General features: G+C 41.1%; 1 protein-coding gene and 1 long non-coding RNA gene across 5 annotated transcripts in view; one reads left to right on the top strand and one right to left on the bottom strand.

The window, feature by feature from the left end:
- LOC102899806 overlaps positions 1-2414 on the bottom strand; it is a 30440-nt gene extending 28026 nt beyond the window's left edge. The window contains exon 1 of the long non-coding RNA XR_002740373.2: positions 2021-2414. This is a non-coding gene — a long non-coding RNA (uncharacterized LOC102899806). The remainder of the gene's footprint in view (positions 1-2020) is intronic.
- The window catches only part of NR2C2 (nuclear receptor subfamily 2 group C member 2), a 101380-nt gene continuing 80527 nt past the window's right edge, over positions 1557-22409 (top strand). Inside the window, exons 1-2 of one of the 4 annotated variants that reach the window (XM_023250051.2) lie at positions 1557-1913; positions 15373-15456. In XM_023250051.2, coding sequence (XP_023105819.1) covers positions 15397-15456 — 60 coding nt within the window. In that variant the 5' untranslated portion in view covers positions 1557-1913; positions 15373-15396. Of the gene's footprint in view, positions 1914-2776; positions 3092-12460; positions 12480-15372; positions 15457-22409 lie in introns of those variants that run through there. The other 3 variants (XM_045051994.1, XM_045051995.1, XM_023250052.2) reach the window with 3 other exon arrangements.

The raw sequence follows: 22409 nt of genomic DNA, 5'->3' as shown, positions 1-22409 counted from the left end.
TTGCACCCGTAACATCTGGCAGGTTTCTTACCTCACCTGGGCCTCAGTTCCTTCACCTCAGTAAAATAACTGTGCTTGTTCACAGTACTGCTGGGTATTAAGTGAAGAAAATTAGAAAATTATAGGCCATTATAGAAACAGTAATGATTGTCTAGTATTTACCTCAAAACTAGTGCAACTGTAATATGCTTGCAAAAACAAACAAAAAACCCCCAAACTCACTGATGTGTGAATTTTTACACAGTATCTAAAAGCATTATTCAACATTAAAAAATCAATTTTTGCGAGTACACAATTATAAAAGCAGTTCATGTTTATAAGGATTTACCATCAAAATAGCATGTTACCATACCCACATCACTTGACCCGCCTCTCCTGTAAAATCTTCCTGCTAGAGGACTGGCAGTTCCTGAGTTCCTGAGGCCCCCTCCAGTTTGAGGGTCTGTGTGATTCACCAGGACATTACAAACTTAACTCCCTTCCCCACTTACTTCTTTTTGAGTTGAGAACATGGGAGAAGAAAAAAATAAGTGCATTTAAAGCATTTCTTATAAAACAGAAATTACGGACAAAATACTCAAAAGTTGGGGTCAGCCTGATCAAAGCGCAAATGTTTAAGAAAAAAGGTTAATCCTTCCATCTTGGGATCAGTACCTATTCGGAACAAACAAGAAAAGTGAAAAAAAGAAAAATCAATTACCAGAGGATCTTCCTCCTACAAAGCATGATAATCAAGGAGAGTCTAGCCAAAAAATTTCAGGGCATCTAGGATACCTTCTCAAGCAAGTCAAAAACCACAACTTAAAACGAGAGAAACATCTAAAGAAAACCCACAACCCTAAGTTCCCAAGGTCAAGAGAAGCACTTTTCTTTATATATTTAAGCAATTTCGCAAAGCGTTGTTTTATATACACTTACGTATCACTGTTTACTAGTTCCAAATCACGGGAAGACAGGAAAAGACTTAAGCTTTGGGTCACATGTTCGCTAAAAGACCATTAATAACAGGTTTTGGACGATTTCAATACCTAATACTGCCAGAAGCTGGCGACCTTTAAAACCTAAATAAAAACCATCAGTAACGTGTAGGGCACAAACAATCCAATACCCACCAATAAACCAGCCACTTTTAACCTACAGGCTCTCTGCTGTGACTGCTCCTTCAATCAACAAACACAGAAACTTCAGCTCGGCGGGAGGCCAGGATGGAGAATGTCACAGGGAGAAAACTGTCCCCACCTAGCCTCGCGAAGCTCTCGGTCTCCCAGGAGGGGAGGGCCTGCACCCGAATAACGGTGCCCAGCACTCCCTAGGTTTTAACAAGCCCAACCGGCCCTTTGCCCTGGAAACAGAAGCGGCCGCGCCATTTAAATTTCGTCTGGCGGCTACGCCGGCCGAGCCCGGGGCGGCGGCCCCAGGCCGACAGCCCTGACCCCAGCGCCCGCCCGCCGCCGGGCCCGCGGGCCACCGAGGGGCCGGATGGACCAGCGCCGGCCGCGGCGTTCCGGTGCGCGCGCGCGTCTCAGCCAATCGCGTGCTCGCCCGCCCCCCGCGGCCGCGGCGAGGCTGGCGCTGGGAAGAGGAAGAAGAACATTCGCCCTCCTCCTACCAGCGCGCGGGCGGCGGCGGCGGCGGCACCGGGGTCACGAACTCTGACCTTTCACTGACAAAAACAATAACAAACCCCCCCTTCCCCGCGACCCCGGCGGCGCCCCCGGGCCCGCCCCCGCCGCCCCCGCTCCCACCTCGGCGTCTCTTCTCTCGCCTGCTGCCCCGCGAGCCCGCGGCCCCCGGGCTCCCGCCATCCGCCGACGCCGGGAGCCCGGCCTCCCCGCGCCCTGCCCTCCGCGTCGGGGGCCGTCCGCCGCAGACACGGGACCTGCTTCGAGGCCGCTTTGGCGCCAAATCCTGAGGTAAAATTGAAAAGGGGCCGGGGCGGGCTCGGGCCAGCGGCAGAGGGGGCGGGCCTGGCGCGCGGACATGGAGCCGCCGCGACGGCGGCTGAACCCGACCCTTTTACCTTTGCCACGGGGCGGCGGCGGCGGCGGCGCCGGACGCTTTGCATAGTGGGCCGGGCCGCTCCCCTCCCCTCCCCGCCCGCGGCCGGGCGAAGCGAGCGGGCTCCCCCTGACCGGCCCGGCCGGCGCGAGGGTGGGGGCGGAGGGGGAATGGCCGCGGCCCCGCCTCACAGCTGGCCCTCCGCCAGCGCCGCCATTTTGTTCTCGATGGAGATGGCTCCGGCTGGGCCGGGCTCCCCTCCTCCTCCCTTTCATCCTCCTCCTCCCTGCAGTCCCTCCTTCCCTAGTTCCCCGGCTCCTCGCCCCTCCGCTTCCCGCCCGCCGTTGGAGACCGCCGCGGCCCAACCGCCGTTTTTTCTGAAGGGAGGGTGGAGGAAAAGGAGGGAGGCGGGTGCGGGGCGCGACTTCATGAGCGATGGCTGGCCCGACCAACTGGTGCCCAGATAGGAGGGATGGGTCCTGTGGCCCCGCCCCCCGAGCTCTGCTGATTGGCTAGGACGGGAGGGGCGGTCCCCGCGGGGCGCGGGAGCCCTGGCGGGGCGGGAGCAGAGGCCGCGACGCGGCGTGAGGCTGGGGCGGTGGGGGCGGGGCCGGGGGCGGGGCGCGCGGGGGCGCGGCCTAGGTTAAGAGTCTGGGGCGCGCGGGGACGCGGCGAAGGGTTTGGCGTACGTTCCCTAGCCGTGGAATGCGTCCAGAATGAGTACCGTAGAACAATAGTAATAAAGGTGATGAAGTATCTAGAATCCACGGCGCTGGCTTGCGGGAAAGGCTTTTCGGAACCTGTACATCCTTCAGGGCTCCCTCCCGTGTTTTCGGCATGGCTGCGGTTGAATCCCTTCTGAGGCTCAATTTCCTGGACTGTAAAATGGGGAGAATGGTGGTTTTTGCCAGGCTATATACCTCCCTTCTCAAGATCGGTTGAGGGTCTCTGCTCAGAAAATGGAGTCCAGACTACTTTGTGAACGGCAAAGTAATGTAAAAATGGTGTTCCTGTTGAAAGTAGGATGTAGAGCCATTGGGAAATGAAAAGCTAAAGGGCATTGAGGGCTTGACAGAACAGAGGTAAATCTGAGGTAATTCTAATTCGTGAATTAAATACTTATTTGCCTAGTTTGGTTCACTGGAGGATACATCCAGAGAACCAGCTAGACAAAGCTCTTGCCTTGCTAGAATTGGGGAGTGGGGTGAGTGGACATTAAAGAGATGATTAAAGAGTGGTCAGTTTCATGAAAAAAATGAAATTAAACTGAGTGATGTATTAAAGGTCTGATGAGACTAATTTAAGTTAGATTAGATTAGGGAAGAAGGTCTTTTATGAGGTGGTGATGTTTGAGCAGAGGAACCCAAGGGAGAATAGTGTTCTAGAGAGAGTGAACAGCAAGCGTAAAGGCCCGGGAGGGCAAGTGTCCCTGGTGTGATTGAATAGGCCAGTTGTGGCGGGAGAGTGGTTCCAACTAGTTCATTGTCCTTCCCATTATCCCACTGACCTCCAGGCTAAAGTCTGTGAACTATAACAAAGGTCATGTAGGTAAATCTTCAATTTAACAGGGCCTGGGTGGCTCGGTTAAGCGTCCGACTGTTGGTTTCGGCCGGGGTCATGATCCCGCGGTTTGTGGGTTCTAGCCCCGCATTGGGCTCCCGGCTGACAGTGTGGAGCCTGCTTCGGATTCTCTACCTCACGCCCCTCCCCCTGCTCACTCTGTCTCTCAAAAAAAAAAAAAAGAAAAAAAAAATTTTTTTTTTTAAAGAGACAAAATACAGCCATCAAGTGAATTACTAATGAATACGTGACTGGGGTGTGGGGGGAAGGCTTCAAAATCACTTCTAGATTCAAATCTTTTGCTAGTGTCTCATACCCATCTTCAGTTCATAAAGTATTTGCCACGTGCCACTAATACCTCAGGCACTAGGTGACTAAGACGCTGATCTGGGTCCATTATGTGAATGTGTTTCTATACACGTGAGTTCTGTTCTCTCCTCTGCGTGTATATATGCACACACATATGCACACGCACACACATAAAATGTTTTAAACGGGAGCTAAATACTGTTGTCGTTAACTGTCAACATTTACCAGCTGTCTGACTTTGGATAACTTCCTTAACTTTTTGAGCCTCAGTGTTTTCATCTGGACAGCAATAGAGCCTTCTTTTTAGAATTGAGGATTAAATGAGTTAATCTAAATAAAGAACTTAGAAAATTGCCTAGCACATAGTAAATACTGATAATTGGAGTTGTCATTATGAAGCACTAGCTGTTGGGTAAAGACCTTAGACTAGTTAAGTGATATAAACAGTGAAATTTTTATGCAGTGTGGTAGAGGGGCAAAACACTGGGTTAGAATTAGTTTCGGCTCTTTTCCTTTTGGCTGTCACCTGGCATCCGGACCAAAAGTGTATTTAGAAAACAAAGTAGAGGAACTAAATAGTACTAATGAAAGTATGGGGTGCTTTACAATTTACAAATCTCTTCTACAGGCTTTACATTGTTCAAGCCCCACTAGAACCCATGTTATGGTACACCATTTTCCTGCTTCCTATTTTAAGAACTTTCTAAGGCTTATTTCTTATCTCTGTATCCCTAGCTCCCTGTGCACTAAACACGGTGGCCTGCTGGGGCGCCTGGGTGGCTCGGTCGGTTGGGCGTCCGACTTCAGCCAGGTCACGATCTCGCGATCTGTGAGTTCAAGCCCCGCGTCAGGCTCTGGGCTGATGGCTCAGAGCCTGGAGCCTGTTTCGGATTCTGTGTCTCCCTCTCTCTCTGCCCCTCCCCTGTTCATGCTCTGTCTCTCTCTGTCTCAAAAATAAATAAACGTTAAAAAAAAAAAAAAATTTAAACACGGTGGCCTGCTTTCAACTTCCTTAACGGTGTGGCTTACCTTTACCCCAGGTCATTTCACGTGCTCTTCCCTTCACTTCAGACTTTCACATGCCTGCCCTTTCCTCCACATATCCCCCATCCTCCAGTCCCCTGCAGATCTCAGCTCAAGCATCACTTCCTCAGGGAAGCCCTCTCTGTTGCCCACTATTTGTCTAGATCAGATTCTGTTACTTTACCCTGTGTTCTTTTTCCTTGTATCTCACTTTTTGATTACACACTGTTATGATTGATTGATGTCTGTTCCCCTTACCATACTGTAAACTTTGTGACAACAGGAATCATTTTACTCACCTTTATATTCCCAGCACTTAGCAGAGTATCTGGTACTATTTGTTGAGTGAATGAATTGTTGATAACTTTTGATATCACAGATAACTAAGTTGCTGCTCTTAAATGGTGCCTTTTTATATGGGCTTGCTTGGCAATTCAGATAGCAGTGCCAGCAATAAAATGCCTGTTGTGGTATTTGGATGAATTTAGGAATTGGTCCCTCACAGATACGGCACTGCCTAGAGATGTAAATATGGGTAAAATAACCCAGATTAATCCCTTTTTACCCACTTAGGTGTTGATTTGTGTTTATCTTTTAAAAACAAGAAATAGATAATTTAATAGTTACAAGTTAAATCTCATGAACATTAATGAGCTCATATGAAACTCATTAATAAGTAAATAGCCCAAATAGAATGTCATTTCTCTATCACAAGGGATCAGAGAACAGAAAAGAAGACTTTAGTGGGTTTGCAGGGAGTTGAGAGTTGAAGTCTCTGTGGCCATTAATTTTAAATATTTATCTTTCCAAAGAGAAATTGATTCATGCAATGGAATTACTAAAAATCACCCTTTAATTGCTTTACCAAGGTTAAAAGCAGATTTTTATGCAGTATGTGTCAAGCTTCTACTGAAAGGTCTGGTTAATAGAACATTTTGTTTATATAATACAGATTTTTAAAATAAAATGTTACAGTAGTTTGAAAACAACAGTAACATTTTTATTTAATACTTTGTTTATTTTTGGATGTTTCTTTTCTAACCTGTTCAAGGATTTTTTTGGTATCACTTGTTCAGTTCAGCACTCTTGATTCCTTGAACTAATTACTCAGGGTGAGCAAAAAACTGATAAGTTTCCTTATTACTTTATATCATTAAATTATTTATTTCCTCAATAGTTGTATTGATGGTGATCTTGAAATTTTGTTTGAACATGCCTTTATAGAAAAAAGAAAAACCCTGTGTTAATAACTTATTAGGTTTGAGAATTGTCTCCAAGGAGTCAAGTGACAGTGTAGCACCTGTCTCTGGAACCTTGAGTGGGTAGCCTCTTAGAGGCTTATACATTCCTCGCTTGAAATATGGGGAGGGAGGAGCCAACACTGAGATTGGGGTCTGGAGTAGGGAGGGGCCAGTTACTATCTAAATGACTTATAGAACGAGGCAGGTGGGCCTTTGTAGAGCAGCCCTCTTTCAAACCATAGCATTGAACCACTGGCCTCATGTATCTAGCTGCCTGAGTGTGACATATTGAGGGTTTTCATTTGGGATTTTATCTTTGAGTCCTCTTACCTATGTGTCAAATTCTTCTTTCGTCCCAAAGCGCCTCACAAAGCAGATATTGGTCAGTCCCCTTTAATCAATGCCACTTAGGGAAATCGGTGAAGGAATCCATATTAGAGTTTATCAAGCCCAATCTCACACCTTGATGCAAAACTCCCCAGCCAGAGTTAGTTCATCCCTTTTTACTTCGTTGCTGGTTATGAGGAGCTTAAATAATGTTGACTTTTCCCCTCCCTGTATGAATACCATCTCTAACCCGATAGACACATTCATGCTATCACTCATTGTAAAAAATGTGTTCTTTATTTGTTGTAGTTTGACCTGCCTTCAACATAACATGCCTAGAGGCCAAGATTCATTTTGAAATTCCCGCCTATCCTGCCATTCCTTCTCCACGTCCCTTGTCACAGTGCTGCCACCTGCTTCCCATGCTCTCTTCAGTGCCCTGAGTGCTAGAGATTTTTAAGCAGCAGGAGCTCTGTTGCCAAAAGGCAGGCCTGCCTGGGACCAGCTCAGCTAGTATAGCTACAATGATGAGGGAGAGTGTATGCATACAGAGGGTGAAAGCCCAGATCAAGGCACTGGCATGGGGGCATTGTTAGGGGGACAATATGAACAGATTCATGTCCCTGGCATCTGGGAGTCTTAGAGTAGAAGGGTGGGAGGGGAGTTTTTTAAGATGTGAAAGGAATAGACTAGCTCAGACACTCAACTGTCCTTTCCGATTTTAACTGCTACACTCCAGGTAGTTAGTCTATAATGATGAAAGCAAACCTCAGGGACAAAGTGTGATTTTTAGGGACAATAAAAATTACTTCCTCCACTATAATAAGAAGCCTTCATGAGAAGTCTTTATAGGTAAAACCTTTCATTTCTTAATTATCAACAGTAACCAAAGATTCTAATTCCTGGAAATGTTAATGTTGTAGAGAGATTTCATTCCAAGTGTTAAAAAAGATAGCTTTCTCTCCTGTTTGGACTAGTAGTCAGAGGTATGAGAGGGTTGAAAATGAAAAATCGCCTCAAACTTGAAGCCTTCATGGTTTTACTGGCTGCCCACACATGCAGCCTCAAGAAACTCCAATAACTGCCTGCCTCTAGGTGGCTGAGAAAGATACACAACAGAGATTGGATGGCTTTTGGGAAGTTACACAATGCCAGCCGGCTTCATGGTACGTTTGCCCAGTAGTATTTATTGAACAGTGAATCTGATTATTATTTGCGAAACATTTCAGAAATGCCATTTGTACTATCTTCGTTCTTTTTCTCTCCCGCTTCTCTATTGCTTCTGCAGTAATGCATCTTTTTACTAGGTTGGTTAAGTGAATGGCCTGGAATTACTCTTTTTTTTTTCCTTTTTTTTTTTTTAACATTTATTCATTTTTGAGAGTGAGAGAGACAGAGCGTGAGTGGGGGAGAGGGAGACACAGAATCCGAAGCAGGCTCCAGGCTCTGAGCTGTCAGCACAGGGCCTGACGCGGGGCTTGAACTCACAGACTATGAGACCATGACCTGAGCTGAAGCCAGACGCTTAACCAACTGAGCCACCCAGGCACCCCAATAGTCTGGAATTATTTAAAAAATCACCTTTCACCATGGTTAAAAGCACATATTCTAAAGTATGTCAGCCCCTGGCTGAGAAGACTGGCAATTAGAATATATTTGTTGACTTATTCGATACAATACAGATTTTTAAAACTTTAAATTTATAATACATGTTTCTTTTCTGAGGAGGGAAAAGAGTCAATTTTTAAAAATAAGTATCAGGTTACTAATTGGGTGGGACTAGATCAGAAATTTCTGTGAGCAATACTGAACATAAATTACATATTTTGGAATTAGTGGTTGTGTAAATGAGTTATTAAGTGGTCTAGCTTATGTTCCCTTAGATAATAAACTAGTCTTCTGTCACTTTTTAAAATTCCTTTCTCTCGACTTCTGTTTTCTGGGAAACTATTTTGAAGGGCACTTTGGTATAGAGAGAATGTTGTGATTTTAGAGACAGACAGGCCTGAGTTAGAATCCTACGTCTGTCTCTTACTAACCAGATGACTTGAAACAAGTTGATTAAAATTCTGAGTCTTTTTTTGTCAGTATTGGTGGAACTCATACTTAGAAGGTATGTTAAAGATTAAATGATGCCTACTTTGATGTAAGACACAGTGGATGCTCAGGAAATCTATCCTGCTTTCCTTCCATTCATCCATCCATCCATATTTCATGCTAATAGAAATGAAGAGAGTCTGTGTCACTCCTACACTTGGGCCCTTGGTAAGGGAGGCAATCACCCATTAGGGTACATGTTTTTTAGGGGAAGTCTCCATATAGAAGATTGTAGTGCTGCTCCCATAGAATAGGACCTGCATGTAGGTTAGAGTCACTACTCTTCGCCACTATTCATTCACTCCTCTCCTCATCTCCCCAGGCCCATCACACACACACTATTGCTGCCCCTTTGTTATAGTCCAGACCTGTAATATGGAAGAAATAGGTTTCCTGTGGAGGGTGGGAAATCATCTGACCCCAAAGCTAAATAATCTTTGAGTCTAAATAATGTCAGGGTTTCTGATAAAAAGATGTATATCTGAACCCGAGACATCTCTGTGAGCATCTTTTCTGTTGATGAACATTTATATTATGCTCAATTTGCCACTTGATTTCTATTTCCTGATTGTAAGTCTTGATCTAGGATTTCAGGTCTTCAGATATGTATTTCTTCTTTTTTAGTTCTCAGGCAATCCAGATTCTTCAATTTTTATTTTCCCATGAGTATAAAAAGACTTCTGACAATCACAGCATAATAAACTTAAACTGAGTACCTTGTACCTATCAAGAAGTTCTAGGGGCACCTGGGTTGCTCAGTTGGTTAAGCGTCTGACTCTTGATTTCTGCTCAGGTCATGATCTCATGGTTCATGAGTTCTAGGCCCATATCAGACTCTGCGCTGACAGCATGGAGCCTGCTTGGGATTCTCTCTCTTTCTGTTCCTCCTCCACGTGTGTGTGCACACTCTTGCTCTCTTTCTCAAAATAAATAAACTTAAAAAAAAAGTTCCATACCCAGAAGTATTTTGAAATAGTTATTAGCTTGTTTTTAAATATTTCTGAGATTTATCCTAATTCAAGCCTTTCATTTTGCCCAGTTGTATAATTTAACAGAATAAATTACAAATGCTATGTGAGCATATTTTATTTGTGTGTGTATACATTACATATTTATACACATTTCATGTGGATCTTATGTCAAAATGAAAGACCTGTTCCTAGTTATATATTGCATTATACAATTTGAATTTTTGCTTTCAAATTTCTTTGAGAAAGTAAAAGCGTCACCGTCTCCTTATAGCAATGGTAGCCACCATGTACTGCATGTTTACTGTATGCCAGCCTCAGTGTTAGGCTCTTGACATACATGTGTAAGATCTAATCTTCGATCTTCCCAATAACCTCATGCAGTATGGTATCAGAGAGATCAGCTTAGTGTCAGAGCCTCAAAAACCTCGATATATTTGCTTCAGTGGGAAAATACCAAGACTAGATATTTTGAATGTTATATAATTATGGGCCATGCAGTACATAAATATGGATGATATAAATCAGTTGATTGTAATGGGGAAGGCAACTCACTCATTCCTGTCAGTGAGGACAATTTCCTTGTCCCAGGACTTGTTTATTGTTATTTGAGACACTCCTAAGGCTTCCCCTGTGGGGAGCATAGCTGGTCTATCCTGGTGACTGGCTGACTTGGGGATTCAGGTGTTCCCAGTCAGAGACCAGCTTTCACTACTCTGGGGTCTGTAGCCCTGCTTGACTAAAGAAATCCTGGTTGCAGAATTTGGTCAGCTGTACACTTTTTGTGAGCCTAGAATAGTTGATTCAAAGTCACTGTTGTGTTCTTTGCTTTTTTATTGTTAAAAGTTATATTGATCTACTTGTATTTGAAAGGATTTATGTTGTAAAACCTAACATCACATAAGACCAACCAATAATAGTTTTACTTCATCATTCTGGGGTCTGTATCAATTTTTATATATTGTGCCCTGTTGTCATTTATGTGCTATACAAGAAAAACTCTGTAGTTCAAGTTAAGTTTAAGAGGCTCTACCTTCATCCCTGTCCTTGCTGCCACCACTTTCTAACTTCCCTTCCATGTACAGCCTCTCCTTTTCCATCATCTCTCCACACTGTTGCTCAAAAGTTTTTCGGGTTTTTTTGTTTGTTTTTGTTCTTTCGAAAATCCAAATGTGATCACTTCATTTCTCTGACAAACCTCTGGTAGTTCTCTGTTGTCTGCAGTGTCAGCCTTTCGCCTCCCCTGATCTGTCCAGCAGTTTCCCACCAGATTGCCTGCTGTTCCTTGAATATGCCATTCTCCTTCATACCTGCCAGTTTGTATGAGCCGTCCCTTCTGCTTAGAACTCTCCCCCTGTCACCCCATTCTTTTCTTACTAAATTTCCATTCTTCACTCAAGACCCAGTTTAACTAGCTCCTTCTCCTTTAAAACTGTCATTGGCTCCCATAGGCAGAGGGAGATGCTTTTTCCTTTGGACATTCATTGTAGCATTTAAATTGCAGAGCTATTACAGTTTCCTGCTTAAGTTCTTCAGGGGCAAGGACTGCTCCTCCTCCTCCTCTTCCTCTTTTTCTTCTTATTCTTCTTATTGTTCTTATTATTAATCTTCAGCAATTAGTCCATTGCCACTTCAGAGCAGTTGCTTTCAAAGGTTGATGATCTTGCATTTGATTAATTTAAAACCAACATAGAAAAATTTACTGTAGCAGCTTTTTTTTTTTTTTTTTTTTTTTTTTACTAGAGATACTTGCTCTTATAGCTCTTTTGGCAACTAATCAGATTCTTTTTTCAGAAGCATTATTGTGCATGTGGGCAATCTTCAAGGGTTAGGGACTTGAGCGGGTTGGGCTCCACCCTTTTTAGACCTCAGGTTCCTGTACAAAGAGCTACTTTAGTGTTTTGTCTGCAGTGGTTATTGCAGTGCCTGGAGTATAGTAACCACTCAATAAGTGTTACTTACTATGAGTATTACCATGTTTACTGTGCACTCCACCAGCCAAGAAGGTTGTTGATACTTTGTCTGATTTGTGGTATCAAAACAATAAATTGTTCTTTTTTTTTTTCCAGATCAAATGCAAATTTATATTGTGCTAGTGAGTATGGTTTTTCAAACTACATGTAGACACAACTGACTGTTTTCCTGGAGTTTCTCATTCTAGGGAGACACCCCTAATTGATGACCCTTGCCCAGGACCCTTTCCAAAACTCTCTACCCTTCCTTCTCACTGTGATCTTTCTGTCTCTAGGACTGCCTATGGCTGAGGTAGCAGTGAGAAAAGCTCTCAGGTGAGAGTCTTACCCTGATATTATCTGGGGTACACCTAATTTAATGTTTTCTCTCACTGCTTGACATTGCCTGAGGATTTTGTTTTACTTCTTAACATTGTGATATCCTGGAGAAAGAAGCCTCTGTATCTTTCTTACTTATATGTGAGGATAGGCTATGGTTTGTTACAACATATTTTCAAAAATGATGAAATGGAAAATATTTTTCTGAAATAACCTTTTCACTTACCTGTTCTTAGTGAATTTAAATCTTCATTGAAAGCCCTTGCGGGACGCCTGGGTGGCTCAGTCGGTTAAGCGGCCGACTTCGGCTCAGGTCATGATCTTGCAGTCCGTGAGTTCGAGCCCCGCGTCAGCTCTGTGCTGACAGCTCGGAGCCTGGAGCCTGTTTCAGATTCTGTGTCTCCCTCTCTCTGACCCTCCCCCATTCATGCTTTGTCTCTCTCTGTCTCAAAAATAAATAAACGTTAAAAAAAAATTCTTTTTAAAGAAAGCCCTTGCTTTTCATAGTTTCTCTTTCATTTTCTCTCTCCCACTCTTTGTCTCTGCTTGTTTTTCCAGAAGGTGCACTTTCGTCCTTGTTCATTTTTAAGCGGCTTGGAAAGCTGCTGTTTGATGATGCCTGACATTGTTTTGGAGGAAGAAAACCAACAGTGAGATCAAGAATTGTAAGAATTCCAAATGTGTAAAGAAAGGTTGCTGCTCTGGTTTTGAGTGCTTGAGATGATCTAGGAAATTGATGTGTGGGAGAAGACGGCAAGGTCGGGGACACTTGCCCTAACAGAGAGCAAGACTTCTCAGAAAGCTGCAGTAATAAGATAATGGTGGTGGCATGTGGAGAAAGATAGTAGAACAGTAGTGGAACAGAATGGAGAACTTAGAATTATAGCCACATGTATAGGGTAGCCTGAGATATGGCATTACAGATTAGTAGGGAAAATAGAATGTTCAAAAATGGTGCTGGAAAATTGACTGTCCGCACAGGAAGAAAATTAATTGGATCCTTCTCACCAAGCTCAAGAATCCATTTCACGTAGATTGAGGACTTATATGTGAGGGACAGAGACAAAACTCCTAAACATTTATAAGAAATACATAAAGTTATACTTATGACCCTAGGGTAGGACAGGATTTTCATAAATAAAACATAAAAGTACAACCTGTAAAATAAATATTGATAAATTCAACCTTATTAAATTTAGGAACTTCCATTCGTCAAAAGACAGCATAAGGAAAGTAAACAAACATGCCACAGGGTAGGAGATGTTTAGTTTAATATTTATAATATCCAGAATATTTACTTTTTCTAAGCTAAACAGGTTAACTACTACTTCTCTATGACCTAATATCTATAATCACTGGTCATTAGCAGTATCTTGGGACAGCTCCCTCTCCCCCAGCCTTATCTGAGACTAATTGGTCCTGCAAATTTAATGTTAAAGTTGAGTCATTACAGAAAGTTTTCTGAGTTACAAAGTCTCCATCAGGCAGTCATCTATAAAATCCACTTCAGCTCAAAACTTAAAGGATCAAGCTACCTCTTTTAGGGAAACCCAATAGAAAGTTACACCTTTCTAGTATTTTTTATTTCTATACTACTCAATAATATTTCCCTAACAATATTTCTATAATATTCAAATTCATATATTTCTTGTATTAAACTGCATCAATAACAGCAACAGAAATTCTAACAATCCTAAAAGTGATTAAATTAATAGTTACATCTGCATGTTTGGATTTTATTTCTTAATATAAAATACCTATTGGTTATTTATCCATTTGATTCCTTAGAGAGTTCTTATTTACTGTTTTGAGAAGAAGGATTAGAACTCTAGACTTTTCACATGCAATAATTGTGGGGTTTTGTTTGTTTTTGTTTTTGTTTTTGAGAAGGAGAGAGAGCCCGCAAGCAGGGCAAGGGCAAAGAGAGAGGAGGGGGACAGAGGATCTAAAGCAGGCTCTAGGATCTACACTGACAGGAAACAGCCCGATGAAGGGCTCAACTTAGGAACCTGAGATCATGACCTGAGCAGAAGTCAAAAGCTTAAACCTCTTGAGCCACCCAGGTGCCCCAATAATTGTGTTTTTAATAATAGTCAGTAGATTTTCTGTTACCCGTGAAGTGATGCATTTTTTTTCCTTTTCTGTTAGTTGGAACCAAACAGTAACTGGGAAAAAAGACCAGAGTGTTCTTCTGAATCACTGACACTGGTGACCTGGTATCATTGTAGCAGGTGGTACAGTATGTGCTCTCACAGGATTTTGACTCTTTGGAGGCAGGGGCCAGTTCTTTTATGTTTGTCAGTCACAGTTTCATGCCTCCATTTCTTTCTCATTGCCATTTTGGCAATAAAATAATCTGAAAGAGAATTAATGATAATAGATGTGGATATTTAATAGTAGATAGAATAATATGGAAAATTACCAGAGAGTAAAAAAGTTTCAAAGAGATCAGTGCTTGAAATACTTTAGTTAAGAACTACTGGAAAGTGTTTTATAAAATTGCATTGTCCAGTTTATGACTGAGGGAGGGCCAAGCAAATGGACTGTGTATGCATTTGTGTATATAACACACTTCATGTGGTTCTATATAGTTTTTATATGTATTGCTGGAAATAAATTATATAAAAATTACACAAGAGCTTTTTTTCTCCTATTCACCATGAGACCTGTGCATTCAATAATAAAGTCTTTCTGATTTGTCCAGGAATTAGATCCAAAGTGGATCTCTTTATCCTGAATTCTTGTGGAAGACTTATTGGAATGGGGTTTAGGGACTATTTAGGGGAGCTGTGTCTTTAGACCTAAAGACACCAGGCGGGGGGAGAGTGTGGGGGCTGTTTCATTAATAGTGCTTTGCATTCAATTGATCCTGACCCAGGAGACCAGCACACTTTTTGGTCTATAGATGCTTTTCCTCAATTTTTACAAATGAGGGCACTATTTTTTCTATTAATGAAAAGCTGAAATATCTCGTTTTCTGAATTAATGAGGACTTTAAAACATAAATTGATGTATTTATGGGTACCATGTTCTTAGCCCACTTTAGTAATGTAGTCTCCTTACTTCTTTGCTAGTGCTGGTGTTTGCCTTTCAACCTGTGAGGTGTGTTAGCACCTGGACAGGGTTTTGCTCCTCACATTGCCGCTGGTAACAGAAGTATAGTTGAGGATAGCAATCTAGTGCTCTGTATCTAAGGTTGATCTCACACCTTTCTCAGATATCCACCTTCTTTTTCAGCATAATGTGACTGGGAGCTATCCAAAAAGGTGTGATTCCCACCTCCCTGAGAGGTGAACCAAGCTGTTACAACCCAAGGGTCTTGATAATTCCAGGGGAAGTCTTGTTTCCAAATTGAAATGTTTCTGCTAATTGATTTTGGTACCTGTAATTGAAGAAGCTGGTACAGCATATCCAGATATGCTTAGCCTAGTAACTGTGTCTTCTAAAGAGGGTAGAATCTGCACAAGACACTACCAAAGATGAGTTTTGATTTCTGATATTTTTCAAGTAGCCTGGTTTCTCCCCACCTGATAGAAGTTGCTGCATCTTTCCAAACAGGTTCTCTAATGATCTTGCTTCACCATGGCTACAAATATGGAGGGGCTGGTTCAGCACAGAGTGGGGACCCAGCAGGTGGCTGAGGTGAGTGACAGGGGCTAGCACAATAGCTGGCACCCTTGCTTTTGAAAGGAAAAGTACATCCATGTCCTCTGTTGTTTGAAAACAGTCCCAATGAAGTCAGCATGAAGTCCAAATCCAAAGCAGGATGCTGCCATGGAAGAAAAAAAAAGATGACAAGAACATTTACTCCTAACATTTCTTTACATGAAGAGGGTGGCCTAGCTGCATACAATAAGGTGACTTTTAAAAAGTTTACCTTAAGGGGCGCCTGGGTGACTCAGTTAAGTGTCCATCTCTTGATTGTGGCTTAGATCATGATCTCGCGGTTTGTGAATTCAAGCCCTGTGTCAGGCTCTGCACTTTCAGTGCAGAGCCTGTTTGGGATTCTCTCTCTCTGCCCTTCCCCTGCTTGTGCTGTCTCTCTTTCTCTCTCAAAATAAATGAATACACTTAAAAAAAAAAAAAAAAAAAAAGCTTACCTTAAACCAGAAACAAAAAGAATCCAGTAGTTAATCAAACTTGTGATTATAGTTTTAACTCCAAGCCTCTGTCTTAGTTTCTTGCATACTTGATACTTTGTTAATACTGTGATATGGTAGAAAGCCCAGTTCAGTGCAATTTGCAGTCATTATTGACCAACTACCATGTGCTAGGGATTTGGGGAAGTGCTGAGAAATCTGGAGGTGAATGAGCCATTGGTCCTCCTATAGCGGTCTCAGAGCCTAGTGAAGTAATTGAAAATCAGGGTGAGAAGTGTAACTCCATGTGAGGAAGGTGATCCTGGAGGGGGTGTCGAATAACATGTAAACATTTATCAGACCCAAAGAAGTGGGATGAAGAACTCTGCAGCTGATACTGGGGAGGGCATCCCTAAGTCAGAAACCTGTATCACGTCAGGACAGTGACATGAAATAGCTGGTATGTTCGGGCAACTCGAGGTGTAAAGGAGAAAAGTTGGGCCAAATCTTTTCACTCTGGACCAGGCCTATGCAAGGGCTTTAGTCCATGCAACAACCGTTTAAAGTTGGTATGATCATTATTCCCATTTCATAGGTGAGGAAACCAAGGCTCAATGACAGAAGCGATTGGCCAAGGCTACACTGATCTAGTTCTATTTCACTTCTTCCAGAGTTCCTTCAGTAAATCATGCATCATACTGTAACCAGGAACTATTAGAAGGATTCAGATTTGTACTTTTGAACCAATATTCATATCTCTAAGGCAAAAATACAAATTTACCAAAAAATGAGCATTTAAAGAAAGAATTTAAAAAGATAAAAAGTAAGTACACACATTCCAGTTTAAACCAATAAAAACGGTGAGCAGATTTTCTAAATTTTGGATCAACCATTAACTTTAAGGGCCATATTCCCCCAGTAAATAATGATTAATATTCACTGAAGATGAAAGCAGATAGATTTCATAAATTTTTTAATATTATATTTTTGAAAGGGTTATTAGAGCTGTGGAAGTATTAGGTTTAAAATGCCTGTGTTTATTTGTTGCTTTAGTTTATAGTAGGAATAATTAGCCTGGAAATCATTATGTTGGTTTTTCAAATAGTTAGGGTTATTTTGCATTTGATACAGTTTCCAGCTGTTTTGGAGACTGATGTATGGATTACTAGGAGAATCATTAATTCTTTAGGGGAAGAGATTAGTATAGGAATTTACAGTAGTAATCTATAGTAACCAATAGTGTATGTGATCAGAAACTTTGCTAGCTAAAATTTTCTGTCAGATACCTTATTTCCTTAAGGAAATGGAATTTCATATATTAGTGCAACTACTATTTCCCATGGCAAAAAATGTGCATTTTTAGGACACTTCCAAAATAATAGAAGGCATTCTTCCTTTGGAGCACAAAAGCAGTCTTATTTAAAATATTCCCTAGATTTCTTTGCAGTTAGTTTAGTGGATAAGTATGTGTATTGTGTTCTTTGAAATTTTGAGCTTAATAACTTTAAACTAGATATAATAACGATCTATAATATTAGATGTTCTAAAACAGTAAGAGAGCCTACAGTTCCATCATTTCAGTACTAAGTAGTAATTGAGTGGGAGTGAAGTATCTAAATTGAGTTATTAACAGTCACTTTTGGATAGTTGTTTATATGATCAGTAGACAATGAGGGAGCACACCCCTTCTCTGCCTGTGGGCCAGAGAGGGCACACAGGTGAGTAAATAAGTGGGGGTTGTCTACTTACAAGGGCCCTGTGTCATGGGGGTCAGGCATGAGACAGGCCATGCTAGAGGAGTGCATAGGAAAGGACAGGCTTTCCATAATAGAAAAGAGGATCTACAGGGACCAGACAGACTGGGATTTAAATTCAGGCCTTTCCATTTGCTCTCTGGGTGACTGCCTTGTTCCTCAGTTTCCTCAAATAGAAAATGGGAATAATAATAACCTGTCTATCTCATGGGATTGTTGTGAGAAGTCATTGAAATAAAAACGTATAAAGAGCTTTAGTAGGTGCCATGCTTTTGCTCCGTAAATGCAATACAGCAACATTGTCAGTCATGTAACTGATTATGTCAAGTCCGTAGATCACCTTTTTCTCTATAGACCAGATAAGTCACAAATACCAAGGTTAACTACGAAAGTTGGAGAATACAAAGTAGCAACTTGATGGCTTATAATGTTCTCAAATTTACTCAGTTATTCAGAGAGACAGTTTAATATAGTTGTCAAGACTGTAGACTCTAGAGTCAGATGGCTAGATTTGAATCCTGACCCTGCCACGTGCAGACTGTGTGACTTCTCTGTCTTTTGGAATTGTCTATGAAGAATTAGTTTTAATTCTTTTTTAAATGTCTGGTAGAACTCAGCAATGAAGCCATCTGGACTTGGGCTTTTCTTTGCAGGTAGTTATTTGGTTACTAGTTCAGTCTTTTTCACTTATTATAGGTCTATTCATACTGTCTATTTCTACTCAAGTCCATTTCAATAGTTTGTCTTTTTGAGAATTTGTTCATTTCATCTAAGTTATCTAATATGTTGGCATACAATTGTTTACAGTATTCCTTTATAATCATTTTTATTCTGTAAGTTCAGTAGCAATTCCTCTTCATTTCTGATTGTAGTAATTTTAATCTTTTTCTTGGTCAGTCTAGCTAAATATTCATTTGTTGATCTTTTCAAAGAATCACCTTTTGGTTTTATTGATTTTTCTCAATTGTTTATGTATTCTCTGTTTCACTAATTTCCACTCTAAGTAAAACCCTAAAGAGATAACATTTTGCATCCACTAGAATGGATAAGTCAGATAACAAGTGTTGGTGAGGATATGGAATAATTGGAAACCTCCTATATTGCTAGTGGGAATGTAAGATGGTGTAGCCATTTTGGAAAACAGTCTGGCAGTTCCTCAAAAAGTTAAACACACTTACCATATAACTCAGCAATTCCATTCCTAGGTATATAGTTGAACCCCTTGAACAGGGGTTGGGGTGCCAACCACCATACAACTAAAAATCTGTTTATAACTTTGACTCCCCAGAATTTAAACTATAGCCTACTGTTGGCCAGAAGCCTTACCAACAACATGAAAAATTGATTAATATATTTTTTATGTTGTATGCGTTATGTACTATATTCTTACAGTAGTAGCTAGCTTTTTCTTTTTCTCAGTATTTCTAGGCTATGCATTTCATGTGCAAGTTTTTGTGGGTTTTTTTCAAGTTTATTTTTTAAGAGAGAGAGGGTGTGAGCAGGGAAGGGGCAGAGAGGGAGGAGAGAGAGAGAGAATCCCAAGCAGGTTATGCACTGTCAGTGCAAAGCCTGATGCAGGGCTTGAACTCCTGAACTGTGAGGTCATGACCTGAGCCAAGATCAAGAGTCAGATGCTTAACCAACTGAGTGAGCCACCCAGGTGCCTCATGTATGAGTTTTTTAAAATTGTCACAAATCTATAAAAAATTTCCCAAAGAATTTAATGGGAAAAAAAATCTGTGCATCAGTGAACCATGTACTTCAAACCTGTGTTGTTCAAGGGTCAAGTATATACCCAAAAGAAACAAAAACGTGTGTCCACACAAAAACTTGTACACAAGCATCTATAGCAGCATTATTAAAAATAGCCAAAAGGTAGAAACAGCCAATGTCCATCAACTGACAAATGGTTAACAAAATGTGGTATATACATATAGTAGAATATTAGTCAATCATAAAAAGGAATGAGACACTGACATATGCTAACAACATGAGTGACCCTTGACAACATTATACTAAGTGAAGAAGCCAGTCACAAAAGACCATATATTGCATTATTCCATTAATATGTCCAGAAACGGGAAGTCTACAGAGATGGAAAGTAGACTTGTGGTTGGTTAGGGCTGTGTTATGGGGGTGATACCTAAAGAGGTTTCTTTCTGAGGTAATAAAATGTTCTAAAATTGACCGTGGTGATAGTTGCATATATCTGCGAATATACGAAAAACCGCTTAATTGTATACTTCACCTGTGTAGATTATTTGGTAGGTGAATTATATCTCAGTAAAACTGTTTTTAAAAAACAGTACATAAGCAACCAGATGCCACTGCCAAAATTAGGAAGTATTTTGCAAGATAAAACCAAAGGGCACCTACCTGGGTGGCTCAGTCAGTTAAGCATTTGACATCGGCTCAGGTCATGATCTCAGGACTCAAGACTTCGAGCTCCACATCGGCCTCTGTGCTGACAGCCCAGAGCCTGGAACCTGTTTCAGATTCTGTGTCCCCCCTCTTTCTGCCCCTCCCCTTCTCATGCTCTGTCTCTCTCTCTCTCTCTTCCTCTCAAAAATAAATAAATGCTAAAAAAAAAAACAAAAAACTAAAGGAATTTGTGATTGTTTTCACTTATTAATTAGAATTACATACTTTCCAAAATACTAAAGCATGATTTACATGTATAGTAAACTATGTTTTTAAAAAATTGTATATATAGTTTGATTCCAGTTTGTAAAGTATTTATACTAAATGTTTATAGCTATATAGCATGTACTATGTAATACCATGTGCCAGGTATTATGCTCAGTTTATCATTTCATTTAATATTTCCATTAACACTACCAGGAAAGTATTATTTTCCCCAATTTAAATAAGAGGAAACTGGGGCACCTGGGTGGCGCAGTCGGTTAAGCGTCCGACTTCAGCCAGGTCACCATCTCTCGGTCCGTGAGTTCGAGCCCCGCATCGGGCTCTGGGCTGATGGCTCAGAGCCTGGAGCCTGTTTCCGATTCTGTGTCCCCTCTCTCTCTGCCCCTCTCCCGTTCATGCTCTGTCTCTCTCTGTCCCAAAAATAAATAAACGTTGAAAAAAAAATTTAAAAAAAATAAAAATATATATATATAAATAAATAAATAAGAGGAAACTGAGAAATAGACGGATTTCTTTGTCAGGTTTCAAACTCATATGTGAGTGACATCAGAATCCAGGCCTTTAATCACTATCCATTAAGTTCATTTTTTAAAATACCTTAAATGTTGGGCACCTGGGTGGTTCAGTCGGTTGAGTGACTGACTTCAGTTCAGGTCATGATCTTGCAGTTTGTGAGTTCGAGCCCCACATCAGGCTCTGTGCTGATGGCTCAGAGCCTGGAGCCTGCCTTGGATTTTGTGTCTCCCTCTCTCTGCCCCTTCCCCGCTCATGCTCTGTCTCTCTCTGTCTCTCAAAAACGAATAAACGTTAAAAAAAAATTTATTTTTAATACCTTAAATGTTAATAGTATTTTTAGTTTTCTAGGTTATGGAAAATTGTCTTTATACCCCCATTTTCCAAGTTTTAATTGTAATGCTCTTATTTAAACAATTCAACAAAATGTATGATTTTTTTTTCCCATGGTCAGTGTCAGAAGCATGGCAAAATTCAACCTCCTGCAAAATCTGTGTGCTGTGGAGTTGACTATGAAACTTGATAAAGAACAGTGTGGTTAATTTTTTAAAAAAGGGATAGTTAACAGTTGAGAATTGTAACTATAGCAGTGGAAGATTGAATCATATCTAATAGTAGCATTAGTTTTGCTTTTCATATATGAAATGGATTTTTTTTTAAGATTTCCCTCTATAGCTGGAAATATAAAACACACAGACTCAGTGTTTCTTCATATTGCCTAAATGAAAGAAAGACAGTTTTAAACTCTATGTTTTGAGTCAGAGAAATTTAGGAGTTAACTTGTTGAAGCACTTTGAGTTACTTACTGCTAGAAAGAGACCATTCATGCACCCAAACTGTAAGTTGAGTGTATGTTTACACAGCGGAAGTGAGGTGGCTTCACAGATCTTGGCAAGGCCTTTTCCTGGGCCCTGGGCTGTCTAAGGGCCTCTCAGTCATCAGATGCTCTTCGAATAGGAAGGTCCTGTCACCACTGAGAAAATAGCTAAAATCTTATGATCCCATTACTCTTTTTATCATCAGGGCTTGCATCACCATTGGAGAAAACAGCACATCCGTGCAAGGGGATGTTTAAAAACATAGGGCTCTCCCAGTTCTTGAACAAAGCTCTCTGTATTGGCAGAGCTACATACTCAAGTGGGAAAAAGCAAAGTCATTGCTCAGGTTTCAGGTTTCCAGTGTCCTGAAAAGACCAACTCATTACATTAAATTCTGTTATTCTGCCCTCTTAAAAACTGGACAGTTAAGTTTTAATTTTCTTGTCAAAGTGTAGTACATATACATAGATTTAAAAGTTGACCAGTACTGTGTTTGGTTTGAAATAGGAAACCGCAAGCTCCTGAACCACCCCTACCCCCTCCTTATCCCCAAGTCTCCCTCTCTAAATTCATTTTTTTCTGTTATTTAACTCCTTATTTCTAAAAATATCCTTACCTTGGTTTTTTTTTTTGTTTTTTGTTTTTTTGTTTTTTGTTTTTTAACTCAGTGTTAGACATCGTTCTTTTTTGGGGAAGGAGGGTTTTTTGTTTTTTGGTTTTTTTTTTGTAGTAAAATATGAAATTTACCATTATAACCATTTTTAAGTGTCCAGTTCTGTGACACT

This window comes from Felis catus, chromosome A2 (assembly GCF_018350175.1).
Source record: "Felis catus isolate Fca126 chromosome A2, F.catus_Fca126_mat1.0, whole genome shotgun sequence".
NCBI classification, from domain to species: Eukaryota; Metazoa; Chordata; class Mammalia; order Carnivora; family Felidae; genus Felis; species Felis catus.
The sequence above is the reverse complement of the archived record's forward strand: the minus strand, read 5'-3'. Positions and strand labels throughout refer to the sequence as shown.